This window comes from Petromyzon marinus, chromosome 49 (genome assembly GCF_048934315.1).
Source record: "Petromyzon marinus isolate PM22_M1 ecotype Great Lakes invasive population chromosome 49, UKy_Petmar_22M1.pri1.0, whole genome shotgun sequence".
Classification (NCBI taxonomy): domain Eukaryota; kingdom Metazoa; phylum Chordata; class Hyperoartia; order Petromyzontiformes; family Petromyzontidae; genus Petromyzon; species Petromyzon marinus.
In genome coordinates, this window is record NC_133715.1 from 10,977,968 (window position 1) to 10,995,331 (window position 17,364).

The following is a 17,364-nucleotide window of genomic DNA, read 5'->3' on the forward strand; positions in this document are numbered from 1 at the left end:
CGTGACGCCAAACAACAACCCCACGGGGTACTGCCCAAATAAATACATCGGAGACCTTTGATTTGAATGCGTTTTCTAATCTCTTTGGCCGCTCTGAACCCCCTCCTCCCCGTCTCACCTGGGCGGTAAAATCGAGGATGTTTGCCCGCACGTGCACGGCCTTGAGAGGCACGGGCGACCCCACTCCCGAGTGTAACCCGCTCAGCCTCTGCTTCGGTTCTCCTTGCTCAGGCAGCAACTCCGGGATGTTGGGCTCAGGAAGAATTCCTGACATTGGGATGAGCAAAATGCAAAAAAAAAAAAAAAACCCAGTAAGAATTAAGTGTCTTCCCTGTGCACTTGACCATGGGGCGGCACTCACATAAGTTGATGGCCCCGAGCCGTTGATGGAAATTCTACATTAAACCCAATCATGGTATAATGCGGGTTTATATCTACATTGATATAAATGTGTCTAAATGTGATAAAAACTCAAGACGCTGACACCACTCACCTGACACAACTCATAACTCACCTGATACCACTCACCACACAGACACCGCTAACCACACACCTGACACCAACACAACACAATTTAGATTCATAGAGCTTTTAAATACGACCGCATCTCAAGCCACCGCGTAGTAAACACATAGTGCTCACTCTCATCGGCAGGGGTTTCTGGGGCTTCATAAAACTCTTCAGCGTCCGAGTTCTCCTCCTCTTTCACCACGTCAGATTCCAGGCAAAACTGAACGATGTAGCGGAGCTTCTGCTGCCGGGGATCGTAAATCACAAACTCGTCGTCCTGCGCACGCAGACACGCAGCGGGAGAAACGGTTGTCGCCACTTTAGCCGCCAATGCCCTGAGACCACGATGACAGCACGAAGTTCGCTGCGGCTCACGCATTCAAACATTCACTTGTGCCCGTTCGAAATACAGCCAACTCTCGATTATCCCAGGTCGTGTTGGGGGGAGGGTGGCCCGCAGATAAAATAAAAACACAGACATGAAACATTTATAATTTAGGATATGAAAGCGTAATAGTCCAATTGAACCCAAAAGCCTTCGCAACCAATTTCATGATTCCCAATAGATTTTTGGTTTTGGTCAGATCGCGCAAATTTGTGTGTTGTACACCCTCCTCCACACGGAACATTCAATTAATAAAGTTGTCATGAAAACAAACGTTGCAGTTTATTACTGCTTCAGCAACAACGGTGTGTTGGAGACCAATTCATAACATTTAATCATCTGGCACGACTTTCCATGGTAGTTACACAGCCAGCATTATAAGACAGTTTCCAGAAATATGAAAATGTCCCTCCAGTCTTGGGCCTTAAATCGGTGGTGTGATGTCATCAATGTGCTCTCTTCTGGATACATATTGATGACATCGCACCACTTGTTTGTAATAGTTGTTCATGTACAATGGGTTTACAGACGTAGGAATCGTCATCGATTTTGATAACGTAATTGTATTACTTTATGACACGTTTGAGTTCACGTGGGTAGAGTCAAGCAATTGTGGCAAACAAGGGATTGGAATCTGCAGCGTGGAGGTCTAGTTTTTGGTTTTCAATTTTAGATGTTTATCTGGTTCAAGGGAGCTTACCCACACGGCTGAATGCACCAGCGTAAACAGGGTACTCTGCCACCTCTCTCGTGTTTTTGGGTGTTTTTGGGATGTACCATGCACGTGTTGTTCCACACCAATGTCCGACTGTCCGCTGCACTCGCTGGCAGCTCCCGAAGAAGCTCCCAGCACGAGCGAGACGTCGGGACGCCGCGACTTTCGACGCGCGCGACAACCCCGAAAGCACACCCCGGGGGGCGCTACGCGGCACGACCGCAAACAGCCGCGAGGCAGCGTTGCCCTCTCGCCAACGCCGCGTCCATCCCTCACCTCAAACTCGGAGGCGGTGCCCGGGGTGGCGCGCACGCCGTGCAGGCTGTCGTGGCCCTGCGGAGGCGCGGCGAGCGAGCGGTCGCGGCGGCGCACCAAGTGGCAGCGGCCCAGCGCCACGTCGCACACGGCGAGCACGCGGCCACCGTCTCGAGCTGCGGCGCGCCGAGCGTACTTCACGCTCGTGCTGCGAGCGGGGAGACACGGGCACGCGGGGAAGACGCCGCCATCGTTACCCCTTCGCGTTAATTCATTCAGAGGGCAGCGCCGCCGCCGCCGCCGCCGCCGCCGTCGTCGTCGTCGTCGTCGTCACGACCAACACCACACACGTAGCGACCACTGGAACGATTATTCCATTCGGAACAGATCGATCGCTTCACTACCGCTTGTCTTTGTGGCAAATTTGTTCCGATTGTGCTTTCGGCGTCACGTCACACAAGGTGTCATCAGTGGCTTGAACTCCTGTGCAAAAAAAACATGCAGTCTCGTGTGGAATTTTGTCCACGCAGACAATATGCAATTTTTTATGTGCTCATTTATTCAATAATTCCGCAATCAAGAGTTACGCTTGTTTAACCTGGGGAGAACTCAAGAACGGTTGGCTATGTACCCCCCCCCCGCACCTCTGAATAGCACGGTTGGCTACGTAAGGTGTGAAAGAAGTCCAACGTACTTGCACACAAGAAAGCATGATTAGTGAGGGAGGTCACCAAAATTACAAAAGGCTGCAGCCATTCATGCAACAAATTCCGCGAACCTCTGTAGTCACTAGACATCCTCCACGCACCACAGGAGCAATAAACAGATCGATTCATTCACCGAATCGTGAGGGAAGAAGAGTGGAAGGGAGAACGGTCCATGACTAATCAACACCATATACGGGCAGCACCTTATGGAGTCACTGAAGTAAATGCCACATCCCAGCATGCCAATGTCCGTGCGCTCCACTCCAAACTCCCCCACCACCGTCTTGGGCAGCAGCAGGCCCCTTGAACAAATGTAGAGATACAAGGAGGTGAATTAATAACTACAGGTTATGTGAGTGTGTGGGTGTGTTTGTGAGTGTGTGTGTTTGTGTTGGTGTGTTTGTGTGTGTTTGTGTGTTTGTGTGTTTGTGTGAGTGTGTTTGCTCCAGTTTAATAGCAGAGGTCTCACTCCGAATCAGTCGAGCGGCAATATCTTTTCATCGGTTGCGTAACGCTGTGTGGAAGCTACCTAGTCTGTCGCTCTGCACTAAGCTTCAGGTCTTCTCGGCCACGGTCATTCCCTCCCTTCTCTACGCTTGCGAAAAGTGGACCCCCATAATGGAACATCTTCGCCGGTTAGCCTGCCTACGATCCATCCTGGGTTGAACCAGGCTGGATTGTGTGAGGAGCTCACAAATCTTTGAAAGATCTGGGCAAGATCCCATCGGTAAGCTCCTCCGGCAGGCAAGGCTGCGTTGGCTGGGTCATGTAGCCCGCATGCCCAGCCACCGCATGCCGAAACAGCTTTTGTTCGGCCGGATCGAGGGGGCTAAACGGGCGCGGCACGGGCTAGAGAAGAGATGGAGTAATGTGGTACAGGAGGACGTGGAGCTGAGTGGACTTGCCGATGACTGGTAACAGCGGTGTCAAGATCGGCCTCTGTGGAGGAGGCTCGTGAAGGATGCTACTGGGCAGTTGGAGGCAGTCGCCCTCCAACAACAACGGAGGGCGGAGGAGCAACGCTCACAACAACGAGCGGAGCGCCGGGTGGCTAAAGCACAGCAGGTTGGCACAGTAGGGGGCACAGGTGGTTCATCAGCCAGTTATCTTAGTCAGTCGACCTATGGCACTTGGGTCTGCCCCGTGACCTCCTGCCAACGGGCGTTCGACACTTCACGTGGCCTCAGGGTGCACATGGCCTGGCACAAGCGTCGTGGTGACGTCACCGCCACTTAGTCGTGAATGGCGGTTGTTGTTGTTTATGTGTGAGTGTGTTTGTGTGTGTGTGTGCTTGTGTGAGTGTTTATGTGAGTGTGTGAGTGTTCGTGTGGATGTTTGTATGGGTGCTTGCCAACAGCCGTATTGTATGGGGATCGGTAGTGTAGCGGTTAGCGCACTGCGCTACGAACCTGGCGACCCGGATTCGATTCCCGCTCACGGCGAACACCAGTGACGATCATCTGAACCGGTCCTGGGCCTCCCCTAGGTCGACACTTGGTGCGATGTGTAAATATTGCCGCTAGGGAGACAAAGGCGGCCGGGCGTGGTGCTGGCCACCCACCCCCTCGTGTGCCGTGCCGGCCTTCATAGGTGCTTGCTAACAGCACTTGCCCCTACAGTCTGTTAAGGCTATACGGGGGATCTTTGTCTATGTGTTTGTGTGTGTGCTCGCCAATAGCCGTATTGTAGCGGGGAGCGGCAGCGATGAGCACGCTGCTCTACGAACCCTTGCAACCCGAGTGTGATTCCCGCTCACAGCCAACACCGGTGACGATTACCTGAACCGGTCCTGGGTCTTCTCTAGGTTGACTCAGCCTCAAATAAGTAGCTGGTGCGATGTGCAAACATTGCCACTAAGGAGACAAAGGCGGCCGGGCATGCTGCTGGCCACCCACACCCTCGTGTACTGTGCCGGCCTTTATAAGTGTTGGCTAAGAGCACTTGCCCCAAGAGTCTGTTAAGGCTATACGGGGGATCTTTGTCTTTGATCGCTAATAGCACATGCCACAAGTCTGTTCAAGGCTAAATGGGGAATCTTTATATTGTGTCTGTTTGTGTGCATTTGCTAGAGAAAGCTAAATGGGTATGCTCCGAGCTAGAGAAGAGATAAGTTAATGTTACATCGGAGGACTTGGAGCTAAGTGGACTTTTCTAATGACTGGTATATCAATCATAGCAAGATCGGCTTCTTTGATGGATGCTAAAGTTAAAGGCAATCGCAGCAACACCAGTGGAGACTGGGCTCTAAGAAAAGCCGTCTCGGGTGTGGTCCAATCAAATTCAAGGACATTGCATATTATCAGAGTTGTCTGTTTTGTTTGCATTTTGACTACTTGTGTTGTGGTTATTGCAAACATGATCCCTTGTATAAAGGTGTCAGTTTTTGTGCCAGATAAAAGGGTAAAAACCTATTACTATAACAAAAGAGTATGTTCATTTTTGAGAGGTTGTAATGGCTTTGAGTAAAATTATGATAATTTTAAAAACTATACCATGGTAATTATTATTATAATGCTGCAGGTGATAAAGATGTTAAATATTATGGTGACGATGACCCTGGAGATGCCGCAAATGATGGTCATAATACAAATTCTGTTGCTGCTTCGGCTGATGATGCTGATGCTGCAGATGATTTTGGTGTAGATGATGCTTATGATGCTGCAGATATTAATCTGAATGATAATACTGATGCCCTTGATGATGATGCAGCTGATGCTGAAGAGAGAGTTAATTATTCTATTGCTGATGATGAGGATGCTGCTGCTATGAAAAAGCTGAAGAAACAGGTGATAACGACGATATTTCTGCCGGAGATGCTGGAGATGATGATGCAAATGATAATGATTAAGCTGATGAAGCAGAAGATGATGTGACGATATACATTTCTGACGACGATGCTGCACGTGACCAAGAATTTGACAATCGTCACTATGCAAACAATCACGATTATGCTGACAAAGCTGTTGATGAGCGAAAGTGAAAATGCCAATGACATAAATTACGATGCCGATGATGGTGATGACGATCCCGTCAAATCGCCCCTCACCTGGACAGGATGCCGAGCAGGCTGCGCGGAGCGAAGGCGTGGAACAAGGAACGCGTGTTCCCGACCTCTGAGCGGAACTGCCCGATCTCCGCGGGGCGATCCACACGAAAAATCTTCAGGATCTTGAAACCATCGAGTCTGTCCAGACATGGCACGGCAGAGAGAGCATCCAGAAAGTGCCACGCTACGGTGGTAAGATGTTAACTACCTCGCCAGGTATACAGGAGGTCGTGGGTTCGATCCAGACCCCGAAGCCTGCTGTATATTTGGAATTTGCATATCCTCCGATTTTCCCCCCAACATTTATAAACGTGCATTTAGAGTTTTTTGGCTGCTATAGATTTCCACGTGATAAGCCACTTCGCTGAGCTATATAGCTCAGTGGGCCTTACCTGGTAAATATTTACTAGAATAACCGATAATGTACACGTAGAGCCCTGTTGTCAATCCACTGTTGGGCGAGGGCAAGCACACTCAGTGCGGGTCGCTGGGGGTTATTCAACCACACTGGACAGTCTGGGTTGGTGAAGGTTAAGAGCATAGATGTGGGAGCACAGCAGTAAAGTACAACAGCGGATTGTGCTGCATTGTCCTTGACTGCCCACAGCACGTTATCAATGTACATCGCTGTACACAACATCTGTTGTGAATGTTGACCACATACCCAAGCATGATAGAGGCTCAACCCTACTCTAGATCAGGAAGATAATTCAACGGAGCTCAGGCCAGTGGACCCAATTTAGTTCCTCAATTCAAGAGGTTCTTGAGGAACTGAATTTGCATCCTGAAGAAGCCCAAATCGTGCAGTGTAACATCTGACATGATGCAAACCACCAACACAAAGGCAGTAGCAGTAGGAAATAAGATTTTTTTAAACATTATTAAATAACAATATTTTGCAAAACAAAGCAGTTATCAAGGACCTTATATCATAGAACATATATCGCCGCATCCGGTCAACCCGAGCCTCATCACGGCTCTCTCTGTGAGTCCTCGTTCCTTTTGTGCTGCCACTGACCTCCCGTGGCTGGACTGGAGCAGCTGATTGCGGATGCTGTTGAAGTCACTGGAGTTGGGCTCCAGGTGGAGCAGGGAGCAGCGCAGGGCAGTGAACTGCGCCAGCGTCGTGGCGCTGTGTGACGACGCCGTCAGCTTTTTCAAAGCCAAATTTTCTTTTCTCATCTGCCGGGATGAAACGTTAGCACGTGGAATGTTAATAATTATTAGGCTTATGATCGAACGGATCATCAACAGAGTCGGGTATTCCACTGCAGGGCTCTACAGAGGGCATCTCGAGAGTTTTATTGGCTTACCCCATGCATGCTGAGCAGTCACCTTGGAAGAAAGGGAGAGTGTGGAGACTTTACTCCACCACACACGACCTGCCGAGTGACTCACTGTGGTGTTCCCACAGAGATGGGACGGGGGGGAATTTAAGAAACTTGGCCATTGTTTCAACTGCCACCCTGGGAGATCAAACCGGCAAAATTATTGATTGAACGTCCATTGTCCTATCGTCCGATAGCTGCACCCCCAAATAATTATTACGAAGCAAAACAGGCCACACCTGGCACACGACGTTGTGGAGCTGAGATTGTACGTCGTGGAAGGGGATTTCCACCAAACACAACGGAAACAAGGGGAGTGAATTATTTTCACTCATGCAACTTCAGCGCAATTGTACATATTACAAAAACGGGGAGTTAATGGTTGGTGTTTGGTTTATGGCAAGTGGCCATGCTTTTCCAACTTGAGGAGAAGAGTGTGAAAAGTGGAAGATGCATTGTGTGGGGTGTGCGTGTCATTCCAGCGAGAAAGACATCAGGATATAAAGGCGGAAAATTTAGGCAAGGCTCAGTCGAGGAGCACGCCGGTGTGAAAAGCCAAGTTGCTATTGTGAGTACTGCCGACATGTGTATCACGTTATGACAAGTTGTGAGATATGCATTTTAAAGATGCAGTGTAACACATTCTTGTTGAGAAGTGAAAGGGACCAGTGGTTCGGTTTGATGTAAAAAATACGTGTCAATTGTGATGTGAGAACAACTCGTATGGATGATTCATTAAAAAGAGGTTAAAAAGGAAGATCTGAATGGTGACCGAGTATGAGTGAATGAGGGGGAATTTTTTTTTTAACACAAAGCGGACTGAATATCACTGAAAGTGTGTTCACCCACACAGCCTTCTGAGTCCAGATGTGAGAAACACTGGATTTGCAAGAAGAGGTGTGCATGACATTGGAGATTCAAGCTCCATGCACTAAACAAGGCTCTCAAGGCCCAGGCACGATCAACGCAGCCTTCATAAATGGGGTGCGGTGACGTTGGGCGATGGAGCAGCATCTGCCTCCTGTGACGAATCAACGACAGCGGGGGATGAGCGTGGAGAGACACCGCACGCCAATCTCCTGGGATGGGTCCAATGCAGCAACATCGAGGAGAGTAGGCTGCTACACAAGATCAAGAGCAGTAGGATTGTGCCTGCTGAGGGGAAAGTGGAAGCAGGCCTGAAGCCAGAGTAGTTGGCAGACGGAACACACTGGGGGGAGGGGGGGGAAGGCAAGCAATACCTCACTTGAGAGGTTGCACCTGGTGGTGTGGAAGAAAAGTGTGTGTACTTATGAGCGAAGAATTGCTAATATTCTTGTCTTTTAATTAACAAAAATTTAAGCCCATCCGCCGCCTAGTCAAGTGACCCTATAGCACTACATCCACGTCCAGACCACCCCCAAATGTCTGTGGCTGGTGACAAAAATAATAATAATGATAAAATGTGTCGCCACTCCTCGCTCACTCACACTCACCGAGCTATCGTCTCCGCCCGTGTTTTTATTCCTCGTCGCCTCGTTCGCATCCACAACGTCGCGGATCAGCTGCCAGGATGAAACATCAGGCAAGTGAGAATGTTCATCGACATTAGGCTTCTAATCAACCAGATAATCAGGAAAAGGCCTCCACTGCAGAAAGCTCTAGAGGGCCCCCCTCCAGAGTATTTTGGCCTACTCTTTCTCGCTGGCTGGTCATCAAGGGGGAGTACAGACACTTCACCGCACCCAAACCACCAGTTGACTGACTGTGGCATTCCCATTTAGACCCTTGATTGCGCAGAGTCAGTAAGATTTAAGAAACTTGGCCACTGTTTCAACTGCCATGCTGGGAAGATCGAACCGGCGACGCTTCTCGATTGCAAGTCCAGCGTTATAACTAGTACACGACGGCAGATTCTCCAAATAAAAATAAAAATACATGCGGCGACACTGCTTGCTCACTCACCTGGCAAAGGTCAAGTTTTGCTGAGATACTGGCCATGCCTGTAAGTGGACAAACAGCCACGTGTTTCTGAGGGATGATCTTGTAAAACTCGTTTGACAGTCTCTCCAATGCACCTTCATCATGTACATCTTTGCTCAGCACTGCCTTCTTCAGCTGCAGCAGTATAGCTTCTGCTTTGGTGACCTATATTTTATTTTGACAATAAGACATGGGGAAACGAAGACAATTCATGCATACGCATGGGATAAAGCAACAGCTTTTCAACATTTGTTTTGTTCTTGGATGTATTTAATTAGTAATCATTACAACCGCGTCTCTCGCCAGCAGCTCAGGAAGCCGTACGTTCGTGAACACCGATGTCGTATGCAACCTGTTGCTGTGGAACCCATCCCTAATAGCAACACAACTTTACACTTAAAAAAAATGTTTAATTCTGCATCATCTTTACGGGAGTTATTGTGACCTCCCGTGACACACGGACAAACCTAATGCATAACCCTCCTTTCAGCATTAGTTTGAAGGCCTTAAAATTGTTATCTACAATTATGCAGCTTTGTAAGGAGAGTTGAAAACGAAGTGTGGTGAAGGCCTATCAAGAATGCCCATGTGGGTGTAGAAACACTCCAGTCATTTGGCAAGAAAGATTTATTTATGGTCAATCATTTCCAACAAAAAAAGATATCCTTTTAAAAAATGTTTATCCGAGTATTTTAAAGGAGAAAAACGCTGTAAAGATACAATCGGCAAAGTACTTGCTGTACTGCCAACTAGAGGTATCCAGCTGCCACCGCAGCCGAGTTTATCCCACACTCAACCTTAAAATAATCCACAACTTATCAAATACCTTCTTTTTTTACTGTACAACCGAGCTGTGCTGGGATTGTAACGAGCCAGCCTGGCATGGCTCTAGAGGCACAGATGATTTTTCCCACTGCCGAGCCCGAACCGCGCTACTTATGTCACGCACAATGAACGAGTACGATGAAATTGCGAACCCTGGCTTTGTTTGATCCTGAACCAGATTCAGATGCCTTAGCCACATTTCATGGTTTGTGACTCGGCGGCACGGAAAATAACCAGTGGAAAACCACCCGTACCGCAAGGGCCCCACGATGGCGTGGCTCTAATGCGCCAGTGGAAAAAAGGAAAAAGTCACCCGACTGCAGTTGTGGTGCCATCGCATTTGGAAAACACCTGTGCTGTGAATGTTATGGTGGTTTCCGCTTTACCTGCTTAGGCTCGATCAGCAATATGGGCACTTGAAGGATCTGGGAGAGATGCCCCAAGGCCTCGGACCATACGGTCGACACAAAACGGCCGACCTCCTTGGACAGGTGAAAATTCGCCATGGAGATCTCCGTCTGTGCCTGTCATCATCAGTGGGGACAAACAAATAAAATATATATAAAGATGTGAACAGGATTGACGCACCTAATGCCTCAATGCACCACGTGAAGCCACTTGAGAGAAACCAACAACTGACTTAGCATCCCTCCCCTTCTCTACGGCACGCGTCACCCTTTGTGGGGTCAAATCCGTAAAAAAGTGTTTTGTTGCACAGAAAATTAACAACACCGCCCTCTCATGTGCTATGCCGGCTCTAATAGATGCTCACTAATAACACTTTCCCCAAGTCTCTCTTCCATTGATATTAGATTTTTGGCTCAGATGACGTAAATAAAACGTGTGTCGTAAAACCATACTCCACGTGACACAGCAAATAGATAAAGCTGCCACGTGAACAAACGTGACAATTTATTGCTTTTTTCGCAGAATCACCGGTACGTTGAAGAGCAATCTCACAACATTGAAATAAGTACGTCGTTTCACTGATAGGAACAATCAGCATCATCAGGCAGTTGCCAGTATTATACATCATTTAAAATATATGACCCAAAAAATGTGTTAAAAATCATAATATTGGCCGCTAAAGTACACGTGTTAGGTGTATCTTCACTTTATTGGGTATATTTAACTGTGTGAAGTTGTAAATGTGTAAGAAGAGGTGTTTCAGTATGTGGTGGTGGTGGTGTGCATGTCAATTACAACCATCTGGTCCACAAGACGAGTTCCACAGTAATGGAAGGATGCCCAAGTGGTTACAATCTTTAGGAAGGGTGACCGCAACAATGACCAGGTGTTTTATCAGTCGAAAATATTCTCGTTTAGCACCTGATAAGTGTAACTAAGATGCTTACGGTGATGGATAAATTATGTTTACGGGCCGTTGTTTCACAGTGGTAGGCCCCGAGTGGCCGTGGGCTGTACAAAATGAAGTGGTCCGTGTGAAATTAAATCATGAGCCGGATCGAGCCGATGCTGTAAGTTCCCCACCTCTGCTTTAACAATCGACTGTTAACCTCCTGACTGTCCCATTGAACCCCCAAGCACCTGTTGGAACAAGCGAGAGCCGAGTTGGAGGTCGCCGGGAAGCTGATCCACCTTGACCATGCCGCACCGCTCTCCTGTGAGGACCTCGCAGGCGTGGCCCAAAAACACCTCGGCCTCCCGTCCACTCCCAGCCATCCGCACTTTCGTCAGTCTGCTGGTCACCTGTGCACAGACGTCACAGTTGACTCTGGTTTCTGGGTTCACCAAAGGCAAAGTACCTTCAGGTTCAAATAGGTACAAGCATGTCCTCGAATTATCTGGATAAATAAGGGATGGGGTGCCCCAGTAAATATTATTTATTTCCGTTTATAACCAGAGTAAAGCATTTACAACATGTGATGTTATTTCTTTATTTTCATTTGACACTATGTGTGTATTATGCAAACAATATAACGGAAAACCACCATATAAGAATAGGGTTTTCCCCTTTTTTCTGGCAACAAAACTGAAACCTTTTTACAAAGAATCATGTCTGCATTAACCACAATACTTGTGGTCAGAATGCAAACAAAAAACACTCCAGTGCGTTCGCCACTTGTTGCAGAGGTTCCCGGTTCGAATCCCGCAGTCGTCCGGATTGATCCTGCGGATGTATCAACCATGAAACCATCACACGGCAGCATGCCCTAGTTTATGAACGACGTGCAAGAGAACCTGACCTTGTCGGAGTTCTTGCAGGTGGCGTGGTAGGCAGCAACACGGAAGACGAGGCCGCTGGAGTGTGGAGCTGCTTGAACTTCTACGACCGCCCAATACTGCTCCTTCGTCTGCTCCTTCTCACTCGTCTTTGAGAGCAGAATGTCAAAACGTCAGCGTTGACATCGTTCACGATTGCACAAACATAGAATGCAAATTCGTAGTGGCAGTCGGGTGGCTTGGCGTGCGAGAAGGGCGAATCTCGGATTCAGCCGCCTGTGTTTAAAGAAAGTAGAGCGACTTGAAGGTTTCAGCCTGGTCACTTGGGACTGCACAAAAACCCATTCAGTTAAGGTTGGTTTAAGTTCGGCAAAGTACTTTAACTGCTATGCAATACTCTTTGGTTCTTTCAATACACGTTCATGAAGCAGGGCATGTGAGAAGGTAATTGAAGGGGCCTCAGAAAAAAATATTGTGATGTTATCTTTCAGAGGCCATTCTCAAACGTGGGATTATGTTACTCCATTTTCTGTGAGTTGCAAAAACAAAAATCTTTATATCATGAGAACATGACACTGATAGCAAAAGTGGAAGATAATTGACAAAAAAGTGCAAAAAGTAATGTGTGCTCTATAATCTCTGTCACAACACCTACCTTACAGAAAATTGCAGATCGCACCATCTCAAACTCCTCTGGGAAAGCGGGCCGGTTGATGTCCTCATCATCATCAACCCAAAGCCTGCATACCGTATTCACTATTCATTACAAAACTCCAACTCAGACAACACGCTAAGACTACGCGCTAGTACGACTATTGTAATACTGCAAAATGAGTATTGTATATCCACGTTTACACCACAGGGTTGATGCCAACATGACTTAAAGAGTATTGCATAATGTGAATCATGAACTTCTACTTTAAATACAATTTAAGGGACAGCATTAGCAGAAATATAGACACAATGTATTTTGTGTTTGTAATATTGAACAATATTTTTTTCCAGAAAAATATCGTGAACTCGGCTTGTGATAATCCCCCACTCCGCGACTCGATTAAACATCACAATTCAAGTATCAATTGTGTTTTCAATTGTACTCTTAAATCGTAATGTCTGTCTCAAATTCTGTGTCATTTTCTCCGGTCTTTTATGAATGTGCAATCTGTAGTATTCGTTCCATTAGCATAGAATTAAGCATACATTTCCAAACAATCGATTTTTTCAAGCATGTTTAAATGTTTAAATGCTTGCATTGCGAGCGTAAGAACTGATGTTAATCAATGAAACTGTGACGATCTCTTGTTGTCACATTACAAGTTTCAACGTGGGTTTATAAAGTCAATTTGTAGAAAGTACATTCGAAGTAAATTCCTATATCAGCCAATGAGGAACAAAAGTTACACGTTTCTCAGTTTAATTCAGAACGTGTGGCTTACTTGACTTTGTTGAGCTCAAATGTTTCCTCTGCTGGCGGTCCTCGTTTGTGATCTCGTGTTTTGGTACGGATAGCACTAGTTACGACACCATTTTCTCGTTCTGTTTGGGAGAGGTAATGGTAAGGGGAAGGAAAAAAAATCTAAATTTGTAAAAGAATAACAATAATATGCATTACAAGCACTGCCAGAACAACATTCTGAATCAAAATGCAAGGAACAAACACAATTATCAGCGGAAACACATGGCTGTGATATTCAAGATAGCTGTACAGCGGTGTAAAAAAGCCAACTGGAAAATGCCCGAGTGTTTTAATTACTGTATTAATAAATACAGTAAACCCCTGCTATGCGCGAGTTCTGGATTTGCGTGTTTGGCATATTTGCGAGTTACTAAATAAACACTAATTTCTTATTTCCGACCCGCCGGACTCCAGCATTCACGAGTGTACATAGTGCTAGACCACCGGCACCAGGGAGGTGCGTGCAGAATGTTGTTACATTTGAAACTGTCTGCGAAGATTCGGCACGAGGCCTCGGCTGCCCTTTTTGTCCTCATAACAGCTGTGTGGCGTTATCCATCTCCCGAGGAGTCATCCTCCTGAATTCCTCACCATCACTACCACCACCACCACCATCATCTCTATCGTCGCCAAACCATCATCATCAAAGGTAATTAAAAAAACACATTGTTCTTTATCATTATTATTCATTTATATAGCCGTTGTTACGAAACATTTACGATTCGCCCCCCCCCCCCCACTCGTACGAGGGACGTAACCCCATTTTTCCCCGATGAAAAAGGTTTTTGCATTCGCGAGGGTTACGTTCTTGAAAACGCTCTCGAGAAGAGGGTTTTACTGTGGCTTCTTTACAATCACCGACACCGACCTTCATTGCCGACGGCGATGTTGTTGTTGTCGGCAGGATCGTCGGCGAGCGCCGGCTCTAAGAGCTGTCCTGTCGCGAAGCACCGATCCAGGAACTCCGGGCACACGACTCGCACGCCGTGCTTGGCTGCCAGCTTCAAGCGCGAGGGAGAGCCAGCCCCTTCTGCCGACACCACCAGATGCGTGCACTACGGGACAGGGATTATCAATCACCAACGCGCATTACACGCATGTGTCTCATGCGGAAGCATGCTTCTAAGTGACTCCGAAGTCTCGTGAGTGAAGAGGGACAAGGAGTGATTGCAAACTCGACCGTTTGATGCAGCAGTGGGGCTACAAAGAAGAACGTTCACTTCTAGCAGATCGTTTTTAGCAGGAGTCAGAAAGTTGCAGCCTGTGGGCCTAGATAAAGATATGACCTGCGATCTCATTTCACACGGCCCATAGCCACATGAGGCTTACCACTTGAAACCGCCTGCAAAGACGTATCTTTCATTACCGACTTCACAACACTAATTGGATACCAGGAGAATATATTATTTTTGTTATTAAAAAAGTGAAAACTACTTTTAAACTTATCAAAATGCATCCATGTACATTAGAAGTGTGAAAATGTGTGCACGATTAAGAATGCAAAAAGGCCTGATCTGTGAACATCTATAGAATATGACTTCCTACAAGACGTCTGGCCAAGATGCATAATTGGCCAGGGCTGAGAGGTGACGGTCGGATATGCGACGTTGTACTATACAACAATCTTTCCATCAAGGCCCGGCGCTCACGTGGGAGGTGACAGCGTGCGAGATGATTGCGCCATGGGCGGTGAGTTGCTCCTTGAGCTGTAGCCGCTGACGTCGGGGCCATGAGGGAAGATCCAGTACGATGAAGCAGGCCGAAAACAAGCCCATGGTGCTGTGACGCCAAGCGCACGCTCACGGCCTCTCTGCACACAAGGGGGGGGGGGGGGGGGCACGTGCACATGAAGAGATGGAAGGCCTGAGATATATAAGGATTGGGGAAAAGGTGCTGATATTAGGTGCACACTGGAATTTCAATCTAGAGCAATGCTTCGCAATCGGTGTGCTGTGGAAAATCCCCAGGTGTGCCATGGGATTTTCGGAATTACAGGAAAATATAAAATTTAAAGCCCCCACCTCCCACCCCCTCTCCATTTGTCAGGCATGCGCAGGACTGCGGACAGCCGTCATCCCCCACCCCCAGCCCTCTCAACTCACTTGATCGCGCATATGCAGTTAAAGAGACACATGGGGATACAGAGGCAAACGCAAAGACAAATACAGAGACGCTAAAACACGTACAGAGAGACACAGAGATACGGAGTTACACACACAGGGAGACACTCAGTGGCACACAAAAAAATGGACAAAAAGACCTACAGACAAAGATCCCTGTATAGCCTTAACAGGCTTTTGGGGGAAGTTCTGTTTTCGAGCACTTATAAGGGCCAGCACAGAAAATGAGAGAGTGGGTGACCAGCACCATTCCCGGCCGACTTTGTCTCCCCAGTGGCGATGTTTAAACACCGCACCAGGTACTAATTTAAGGCTGAGTCGACCTTGGGGAGGGCCAAAACTGGTTCAGATAATCGTTACTGGTGTTGACTGTGAGCGTAAATAGAACTCGGGTCACTGGGTTTGGAGTGCAGCACGGTAACTCCTGCTCCCCACGGAAAGACACACAAAGACAGAGACACTCACACAGACTAAAAATACACTTCTACAGTTGGACAAATTCTTGTCCCTCGGATTTGGCAGCGCGCCAATTGATTTCCCTCTTGTCATAAGAGGAGCATCAGCAAGCAGGCGCAAAATCTTTCTCGGCTACAACGCAATCCCTCCCACCCATCCACCCACAGCGAGGTTTTGGTTCGGTGTGGCAGGGAAAATGGAGCCAGCTCGACAGTGATCCGTTGAATGAAAAAGGTTGAGAAGCACTGATACAGCAAACGCCGGTTCAATCTCTCAAAACTGCAGTTGAATTAATGGTGCACATTTCTTTAAATCCCATCGAATGTGTCCACCCAGCAGTATAAATCGGTACACCACCACAATTAGGTGATCGAAAAATCACACGTGGTGGGGATAAAGTGTGAGTTCTCCCACTTCTTCCAAGGTCAAAATACCCTCTAAGAGGGGCTGTCCAGAGCTCTCCTTCTCGTGAAGGCCCTTCTGCTGCCAGGTGTGGCGTCTGCAAGTACTTGCAGGGATGCCCCTTTATCCTTACAACATAACCTATGAACCCGGCGACCCGAGTGTGAAGCCTGGCCATGAACCAATAGCTGGGCCTCCCGTTCACAAACCCCAAAGACCAGCATGGTGACGTATGGTCAAATAATCCCCATGACAGACTCGGCGTTGGGGCGGCCTTCATCTAACAGTGGATTGAAAAAGGCCTCTAAATTGGAGTGTTACCACAATACTTCTTCTATCGTACGGCTGATGTAGATGCAGTGCAACAACGACAACGTCACATTCAGGCTCTCAAGCCCAGACAACCACAGCGCCAGGGGCAGTAGCATAGTAGTGTATCATCGCTGTCTCTTCTGAATGACCAGTCGCACACCGGGCAGTTTTTAATTTTCCATTTGTGCATCAGGTATCCGCATCCGTACACTCTAATCGTGTGTTTTTTGTTTGCATTTTGACCACAAGTATTGTGGTTAATGCACACATGATTCCTTGTAAAAAGGTTTCAGTTTTGTTGCCAGAAAAAAGGGGAAAACCCCTATAAATTATATTTTGGTACTGGCAAAGGAGGTCTAATGATGTGAATGTTCAGAAATCTCGATGCCAATGTGTGGGTCTGCTCGCCGCCACAAAAGGGGGCTTCGGGAGTTGAGAGGTGGCATCGTTTTGCTAGAGGAGAATGCCGAATTAAGCGGATGAAGCTGTTGTCTTCACTGGATGTCCTCAAAAGATGCAGAGATTCAAAGGTAATACCACACACAGTTAAAGTAACTCATCACATTAAGTCACTGAAAGAGAATCAAATAATACATAAAGCTAGTGAATTGTGCTAAAAGAGAGAATACAGGATAATAGAAGTGAACTTGAATTTGAAATAAATAAAAAATTACGTTAACCGTTTTGATAGCTACTGACTT

General features: G+C 47.3%; 1 protein-coding gene across 3 annotated transcripts in view; it reads right to left on the reverse strand.

Annotated features, from left to right (window-relative positions):
* PARP4 (poly(ADP-ribose) polymerase family member 4) overlaps positions 1–17,364 on the reverse strand; it is a 45,215-nt gene that overhangs the window by 22,877 nt on the left and 4,974 nt on the right. For 2 of the 3 annotated variants that reach the window (XM_032972842.2, XM_076074687.1), the window contains exons 2-16: positions 15,023–15,183; positions 14,242–14,428; positions 13,354–13,453; positions 12,573–12,657; positions 11,941–12,066; positions 11,282–11,443; positions 10,120–10,257; positions 8,891–9,073; positions 8,422–8,490; positions 6,637–6,800; positions 5,619–5,756; positions 2,776–2,874; positions 1,887–2,073; positions 643–787; positions 119–267 (exon numbers count right to left, since the gene is read on the reverse strand). In XM_032972842.2, the coding sequence (XP_032828733.2) occupies positions 119–267; positions 643–787; positions 1,887–2,073; positions 2,776–2,874; positions 5,619–5,756; positions 6,637–6,800; positions 8,422–8,490; positions 8,891–9,073; positions 10,120–10,257; positions 11,282–11,443; positions 11,941–12,066; positions 12,573–12,657; positions 13,354–13,453; positions 14,242–14,428; positions 15,023–15,148 (2,058 nt within the window). In that variant the 5' untranslated portion in view covers positions 15,149–15,183. Of the gene's footprint in view, positions 1–118; positions 268–642; positions 788–1,886; positions 2,074–2,775; positions 2,875–5,618; positions 5,757–6,636; positions 6,801–6,931; positions 7,068–8,421; positions 8,491–8,890; positions 9,074–10,119; positions 10,258–11,281; positions 11,444–11,940; positions 12,067–12,572; positions 12,658–13,353; positions 13,454–14,241; positions 14,429–15,022; positions 15,184–17,364 lie in introns of those variants that run through there. The other variant, XM_032972845.2, reaches the window with a different exon arrangement.